Source organism: Rhinolophus sinicus, linkage group LG05 (assembly GCF_036562045.2).
Source record: "Rhinolophus sinicus isolate RSC01 linkage group LG05, ASM3656204v1, whole genome shotgun sequence".
In the NCBI taxonomy this organism is placed as follows: Eukaryota; Metazoa; Chordata; class Mammalia; order Chiroptera; family Rhinolophidae; genus Rhinolophus; species Rhinolophus sinicus.
Window position 1 is genome coordinate 176729705 of NC_133755.1, and position 8250 is coordinate 176737954.

The window sequence follows — 8250 nt, forward strand, 5'->3', positions numbered from 1 at the left end:
TTTCACACCTATTTCATTGCAATTTTTAATGAATCCAGACATTTTCTCCACCATGATTCACAATTCAATCTGAAAATTGAGAATCCTCTTCCCGATGTCTAGTCACTGCTAAAGCTGGTGGAATATATACAACTTTCTCAGAAATGCCCATCATAAAGAAGCTGCCCTGTTCCCACAACTTAAATGAAAGCCAAAACACCCCAGGCCTGACCAGCAACCTGAGACGGCCACATATTCAGATTCAAGGGGGCAGAGGTGCCGGCAAGCAGCCCTCTAGTAGGCTGATGTTTATGGGGTGTATAGCAGCAGGAGTGCACGGCCAGAGAGAGCAGCAGAGAGGCTGCTTATCAAACTCCAGGACTGCCTTCCTTCATCTGCAATTCAAGTCCATTACTAAACCTCTTTTCGAGATAGGAATCCTGCTGCACTAGCAAATTCCCGGGGTAATAGAACACAGCCTCACAGGCCTGGGGTAAGACGAATGCCCGCCACAAAGACTGTCTCCTCTGCCAGATGCCCTGTAAAGCGCCAAAGGGAGATTTGGGGTGCATTTGGTTCCGGACACTTGCATGGACTCGGGGTTGCTGTCCGTCATCGGAAGCCACCTGGCTCTCCCAGCGATTCAGACAACTGTTCAAGAACCTTCCAAGTTGCATTAGAATACTTTTAAAACAAACCGAAGCAGTGCCAAAAGGATTCCAATTTTTATAAAAGCCCGTAACTACTGGAAGGGGGAAGGGAAGAGCAAACAAAGACTAGAGAAAAGCATCATCACCGTGTTTTCTTCAGGAGTTCCACGGAAGGACCAACAAATAACAGCGGGGACAATTTTTCACTCCTGCCCTCTTGTCGGTTTAAAACAGAACCTCGCCCTACAAAGAGCTGTCCCAGGAAACCACCCCCCAACCCCCGGTAACTGCGCTCGAAAATAAAACCCGAAGGTCCGACCCAGCCCAGAAACTGGGTGACTTACTGGTTTCGGCATTTTCGGTTCCTGGTGGGTTTTCCTCAATCCTCTGGAAACAAGTCGCCAGCAGCAGCTGAGACGGCTCTCGGGACCTGGAGGCAGAGGAAACCCTTCAGAGCGCACAGTCCTCTTCTTCCCGCCGCCGCGCCGGGAGACTCCGCGCCCGCCCAGCGCGCTGCTGCTTAAGAACCGGCCGGGCGGGCGCCGGGATGAGTCACCGCCCAACCTGCAATTACCGCGGGCCGGGCGGCGGGCCCTGCAGGAGGGGCCGGGCCGGCGGGGAGGGGGCGTGCGCCAAGAGGGTGCAGGGCGCGGGACCTGGGCGGCCGCCCCTGCGGGGAGGAGACGCGGTCGCGGAGGCCGGCGGGGAGGCGGGGTGGGGGGCCCGAGGGCCGGGGCGGGGACGCGGAAGCGGCCGGGGGTGGGGGTCCACCGAGGTACGTCTCGGGGCTTCCAGGAAGCCAGCGGGGAGCCCAGCAGACAGCAAGTTTCACTTTGTGGAGCAACCGTTTGCCCCAAGGCTGAAACCGCAACCGTCAAGCCTTTGAGAAACACTTTTTAAAAATTGTCCCCGCCCGGCCGAGCGAGGCGGGAGGGGCAAGGGCAGGGGCGCGTCCACGCAGCCCCGGCTCCGCTGGCACTTCGGGAGGGGGACCGAAGGGCACTAGTGGAAACAGGAAGGTCGCGGAGCCGCCGGCGCAACCACACTAGCAGGTTCAGCTCTACCTGCCGTTTATTTGGGCCGAACAGGAGAAACGTGCGCTGAGGGCTGGGCGGGGACCCCACCGGCCCTACACCCTGGGATCCCGAGACCCCGAGCCCGGTCGGCAGTGGGGTGAGCCAGGTTCCCCTCGGGACCACCAGCCCGGGGACCGAGCTCGGTCCTCCCCTCCGCCGGGCCGGCCCGCCACACCTGTCGGCGAGTCCCGGCCACTGTTCCCCCCGCGGAGCGCGCGCCGAGAACACCCGGGCGGGGCCCGACCCGTCCGCCCGCGACGCCCGCCGCTCGCCCGGCTCACCCGCGACGCCTGCAGAGGCAGAGATCCGCTGCGCTCCCCAGCTGTCGGTGCGTCCGCGCTATGTGCCCGCGGCCCGCGCTCCCGACTGTCCCCGGAGGGGCGGGGTCCCGGGGCCGCGCCCCCTGCCGCCGCGCCCGCCCGACCTGAGAGGTGCGCCCGCGCGCAAGATGGCTGCGGCCACCGCCCGCGCCCCGGGACACCCTCCGCCTCCCACTCGCCCCGCCCGTGGGGCGCCCCCGAGGGTCTCGCAGACCCGGTTGGGGACGTATTCTGTCTCCTACACGCTCCTCTTCCTCTCTCCGAAGTAAGGACCGTTTCCTTTTCGTACCTGTCCCTTTGCCCTTGGAGGAGAACTTTGCCCAATTTGGTTCAACTCCTCATTGCAGATGTAAGTTGTGAGACTCCCTCCTCCACAGCAAACAGAGGGAAATCAAGAAAATGTCAATAAACCTGGAGGACTGGCTGCCACGGGGGAAGTACTGAGCCCTTCTGGGGTGGGGCTGCCGCGTGGTTAGGTCATGTTGTCGTCCTTGCACGGGGACCGAGGCGGGTTCTGAGAACCTGGAGCCTGGAGCGGCCTTATCCGGCTGTTGTGTCTCGGCGCACGTGGCGGGCCAGCGTTGGCGTTCGGATTCGGCCAAGGACACCGCGTTGAGGACTCTATCGCCGAACGCCCTCCTTAAAGGACACACTGTAGTCTCGTTTGACTTGACTAGCACAAAGCTATAGCAAAAATCTCTGTAAGGAGAAAGTCTAGTAATTATTTAAACTTTTATTATTATTATTTTGCAAATGGTTCTTAGGAATTTTTAAAAACACACAAAGACCCATGTACTTTAGTGGCCAGTAGGATTTGGTGCACAGTAATTAAAAGAGCTGGCTTTAGAGCAGTCCATCTCAAAGCGTGGCCCAGACTAGCAGCAGCAGCAGCCCCTGAGAATTTGCAGAAATGGAAATTCACAGGTATTGCCCCAAACCCAGGGAATCAGAAGCGCTGTAGCTGGGGCCAAGCAGTAGGGATCTTCAAGCCCTTCAGGTGATTGTGGTGTAGACTAAGTGTTGAGACCTGAGCTCCTGAATTCCTTTTCCCGGACTCACCAATAACCCTGTGTGAGCTGAGATAGTTATTTAACTCCTTTGTGCTTTAGTTTTCTCAGCCGTAAAATAGCGTAATTATGGCACTTATTTCATAGGGTTGCTAATGAGGATTAAAGGAGTTAATAGATGTAAGATACCTAGAACAGTGCCTGGCACATATTAAGGACTCAAATCTACCCGGGTACAAAGTAACCAATGACGTTGGGCAAAGTACCAAACTCACAATTTGTGGAATGGAGATATACTCGTGTTTCCCCAAAAATAAGACCTAGCCGGACCATCAGCTCTAATGCGTCGTTTGGAGCAAAAATTAATATAAGACCCGGCCTTTATTTAATGTAAGTCCGGGTCTTATATTAATTTTTGCTCCAAAAGATGTATTAGAGCTGATGATCCGGCTAGGCCTTATTTTCGGGGAAACACGGTAGCAGCAGCCTCCTACAGAGGCTTGTAGGGATTAAATGAGAAAAGGCATGTGTGGGGACAGAGCCAGGAGTGCAGTTTCCAGGCTCTCAGCCTCAGGTGGAAAGGTGCTGGCTCAGGTAGTAAGTGGCCATCAACTGTGATGGGATGGCCATCAGCTGTGGCTAGTTGGCTGTCAGCTGTAACCAGTGAGTCATTGGCCCCTAATATAACTGCCGTGGCCACGCTAGCAGAAAATGGGGGCTACCAAGAAGATGGTGGCTGAGCTAGCAAGAGTGAATTGCAGTTAGCACAATGGATTACAGCTAGCAAGTGAGGTGGGTTGGCAGAGACAAGTGGACGGCAGGTTGCGGATAGTGTGGCGCCTGCTTCCTGTGTCTCCAGCCCAGCCGCCAGCAAGAATATAGTGGTATGACTCCCCTACCTATGTCTCTGTGGGTGTTCCTTTTTTTGCCTCACCATATCCTGCGTTCTTATGTGGGGAGCGGGAGCAGAGACCCCGCATGACACCCCACGTGACAGCATGCAAAGTGCTTAGCACAATGTGGTCCTCCTGCTAATGCCTAACCTGTCACAGGAGCAGACTGCTTCTGGGGTACAGGTTGTCAGTCGGCACCTGTGATCGTCTCCTGCTGCAGGTCCAGGGCGTTTCAGAGTTCCAGGTGAAGAGGAAGGCCTTTCCTGAGATTTCATCCTCTATTTGGTAAGTCTGTTCCCTCTGAAAGACTGACTGACTGTTTTTATTAAAATGAAGATATATATAGTCACGGGGTATGGAGTACAGCATAGGGAATAGAGTCTGTGGAATTGTAACAGCTAGGGGTAATAGATTGGAGGAGGAGATTATCACTTTGTGAGGGGTGTAAATGTGTAACTAGTACATTGTTTTGTACACCTGAAACTAATAAACTAAATTTAAAAAAGAAGATATAAAGATAAACGCTATAGGAAGGAAACTATGAAAGATATGTAAGTAACCTACAGTATAATGGTTTAGTTTGGACATGTTACTCCTAGGACAATCTATCTTCACCTCTTATCACAGCCTGGAGCCTCATTAGCCATTTTTGGTCCAACTCTGCTGATAGTATATGCTTCCAATCTTTTATCTCCATATACCGTCTTCTAAACTGGATGTTTGGAATAGCAGTGGCCCATGACCTAAACTTCTGAACTTTACCCTTCAGGGAAATGCTGAAAAATGAATTGGTCTATGGCAGTGTGGTAAAAACGAAAAGATCAGTTTCAGAATCAAATAGAGCTACATCTGAATTCTAGTCCCAGCACTTACAGGCTGGGCACTTTGGGCGAGTCTCAACCTGACTAAGCTCCCACCTCTTCATCTGAAGAATTAGGATGAGAATGTATATTTCATGGTGTTCTTGTGTCGCTGAGTCATGTAGTGGGATCATTTAACTTAATCAAGTTCAACTTATGAGTATACTTTTCTTCCATAAGTTAAAAGAGTAGAAAGTCCCATGTGTCCCACATTACGGTAAGCATTACACATTACATTTGCATGCTACTACACAGGGTCCCCCCCAAGAAAACCATTTATACTGTATCTTATGAGTGTTTTAGGGGATTTTCCAAGGGTAATTTATTTTCACCTGACTTTAGAACCTAACCCTCCCCCACACACACACCCCTCCCACCCCTACCCTCTAACACACACAGAAGATTGAACTCCAAGGAATCTACGAGACTGGCTTAGGACAGCGGTATTGCAGCTTTGATGTGCATTAGCATTACTCCTGGGGCTCCCTCTAGGAATTAGGGCTCAATAAGTCTCGGGTGAACTGCTTCAGTATGATGGTAATGGCGTTTGGGGGCAGGGAGGGGGACACTGGCAGAAAGACTTGATTTTGTTACATCTTTAATAAATCTCCAGGCTAGTCTGACGTACACCAAAATTTGAGAACCCCTGGTTTCAGGTATGGCAGGATCCTAACACATATTATTACCTTGTCTCTCCTTTCTTCTTTTGTGAAGTTATTCCCCTGTATTTGTAAGTCATGGTTTTGTTCACGTTTCAGAATCAATGCCGTGGGAGGACGTGATGGAAACCTGGAGCCAGGAGTTTTGGATACCCTTCTCTGCTTGCCTTTGGACTAGCTCCTGCCCATGAACAACTCGCTGCTTGTTTCAGGGTTGGAGTTTTTTAGCTAGAGGAGGGAAATCATGTGTCGACACGTGAGGCTGGTAAAAGGCGGTGGGGAAGTGCTGGGAGTTCTTCAGGCAGGTGACACCGAAGTGAGGTAGGGCGGCCCTCAAGGTACCTGCAGACCCGGCGGCAAGGATGAGAAGCGTCTCGCACGGATCATCCACTTTCCCTGACTGCAGGCCTCCTATCAGATCACCTGGGAGCCTGTCTCCACGCTGGGGCCAGGTGCATTTCAACCCATATAGAAAAGCTCACAAAGAGTATGATAATCTCTAGCCTTGGTCACTTCAAAAGAACAATCAAGAGACAGTGGGGAACTATGTGGAGTACTCCAGGCAAAAGAAGGATTTGGGGTGTTTTGAGGACTGAATAACCTTGGTGGACTATCTGGAGGACAGGGAGAATGAGGCCCCTAGGAAAGCTACACGGAGGCCTCAGCTGCAGGAGTCATGTCTTAGTAAGCTGAGTGGTGGTCCACAGTGCCCTGTACAGCACCCTTTGTACCTTTTTGTGGGTCTGAAATATTTCATAATAAAGATTTAAAATATGACATTGGATAAGGTTTTCATTGGCACACATGATCGTTAGAGAGCTAAGTCAGCATTTTACGTAATCTTTTAAAGTTCCATGAACTCTGTATGCAAATCCCTGATACGATTTACCTTTCTTTTCTGCCCTGTGGAGGGGTGACCAGTCCAGGCAGTGTGGGTGACAGAATGAATAAGGACTTGCACAGCCTGACAGGTAGCTGCTCTGCCTCGTGTCCAGAATTAACTTTCAAGGGTCTTCAGAGCACAGTAAGTTAGAAGGAGCTTCTTGGTACTATTTTATATAATTTGAATCCACTAAGGAGAATTCTGGCCACCAGGTGTTCTATTTTAATTGTTTCCTTGGTTTTTAATTTATATAAATAACCATAATAGTTCTTTCTGTAAAGGAGTACTGATGACCACAGAACTTGTTTGACTAACACACGCCCACATAACATAGCTTCTTTTATTACAATTTGTTTCATTCCTGATCATTCTGTGAGTTTTTTTTGAAAAACTTTGTTTTTCTAGCTTAAAAACATGTGGTATGAGGAGGTAGTGGATGGGACCCCACACACTATTTTGATGCCCTCATTTTACAGAGGAAACAGCCCCACAGAGATTAAATTAATTGTCCACACTCCTGCACCCAAACTTCTCTTGTTAGGATGGCCAGTGACCTCCATCTTGCTAAATCCAGAGGCCAAACTTCTCTGCCTCATCTTAATGTTCTCCTAAGTAGCCTTGGGCACATGGGACACTCCATGGGGACAGTCTGTTCTTAGGATTTCTGTTTTCTCCTCTCTCCCCACTCCTCTCCTTGGTCCTCCTTCAAGGCTGGCCCTCCTGGCCAGCTCCTGCTACCCACACTTCTCACGGCAGGACCCTTACCTATGTACAGTCTCTTCCTAGGTCACCTCATCTGATTCCAAGGCTTAAATGACATCTCTAGCCCTGACCTCTCTCTCTAGCAACAACTGTGTACTTGGTGTCTCCAGTATTCTTCATTTTGCAAAAACGGCTCCCCTCCCAGCTTTCCCCTGCTCAGTGAACAGCACCACCATTTGCCCTGTTGCTGGGCCCCAAACTAGAAGTCAACCTGATTTCCTCTCTCCCTTGACCTTGTGCACCCAGTCCAGCAGACCTAACAGCCCCATTTCAGAATATATCAGAATGTGTCTCTCCATCGCCAGCGTAAGTTTAGAATAAAATTTCCAAGTAAAATGTAGAGTAAAATGCACACCCTTTCCTTGGCCCTGTGTGACCCAGCTCTGGCCTGCTTCTCCAGCTGCATCGCCCTCCCTTCCCCACTGCTTGCTGCCTCTGCTCCAGCCGCCTGAGTTTTTGTGCTGTGCCTCAGGGATCTCCTACTTGATGTTCCCTCTTCCTGGAATGCACTTCCCCGTTTGCCAGCCTGGTCTTTTCTTGTCTTTCAGGTCTTTGCCAAAATACCACCCCTTCTGAGAGCACTTCTGACTTCCCCGTGGTAAGTGCCACCTTCCAGATCACCCACCGCCACTTCACCCGATTTACTGTGTCAAGATCCCCTTAGCACTGTCTCCGAGAGTCTTTTGCGTTTTGCATCTTTACTTTCTGTCTCCCCCACAAGCATTGAAGCTCCTGTCTGTCTTGTTCACTGCTTGGCCCTCAGCAGCTAAAACAGTGCCTGGCACCTAGTTAGATGTTCAATTAATACTGGTCGAATAAACGAATGAACGAACACTGCTAGGGACTACCAAGCCAGTGTACTTAGGTTAGTTTTCTTCCAATACCTTACTGTCTGCCGGATTGCTAACCGTGGAAACTTTACTTCCCTACATCCTGGCTGTCCAAAACACCATCAGAAACCGGAGATAGTGAAAAAAAATATGTTAACAGAACTCATCTACTTAGAATCTTTCTAGGTTTACTTAAAGTTTATTAATTCCAATTTTAGGTGGGGTTCTCACAAGTCTGATTAGTCCTTTTCAGGCACAGCAGATTAGGAGGGAGGGTGCAAGGTACAAGCAGACACCTTAACAGCACTAAGAAATGCTGCTTGACAGCAAA

General features: G+C 50.6%; 1 protein-coding gene and 1 long non-coding RNA gene across 4 annotated transcripts in view; one reads left to right on the forward strand and one right to left on the reverse strand.

Moving 5' to 3' along the window:
* The window catches only part of EZR (ezrin), a 49980-nt gene extending 47405 nt beyond the window's left edge, over positions 1-2575 (reverse strand). Inside the window, exons 1-2 of one of the 3 annotated variants that reach the window (XM_019749506.2) lie at positions 2315-2575; positions 974-1059 (exon numbers count right to left, since the gene is read on the reverse strand). In XM_019749506.2, the coding sequence (XP_019605065.2) occupies positions 974-985 (12 nt within the window). In that variant the 5' untranslated portion in view covers positions 986-1059; positions 2315-2575. Of the gene's footprint in view, positions 1-973; positions 1060-1880; positions 1900-1986; positions 2125-2314 lie in introns of those variants that run through there. The other 2 variants (XM_019749487.2, XM_019749514.2) reach the window with 2 other exon arrangements.
* On the forward strand, positions 1177-6221 carry LOC109456958 (uncharacterized). The gene is made up of 4 exons (XR_012496860.1): positions 1177-1404; positions 1679-2290; positions 4146-4210; positions 5544-6221. It is a non-coding gene; the product is annotated as an uncharacterized LOC109456958 (long non-coding RNA).
* Positions 6222-8250: the final 2029 nt, after the last annotated feature.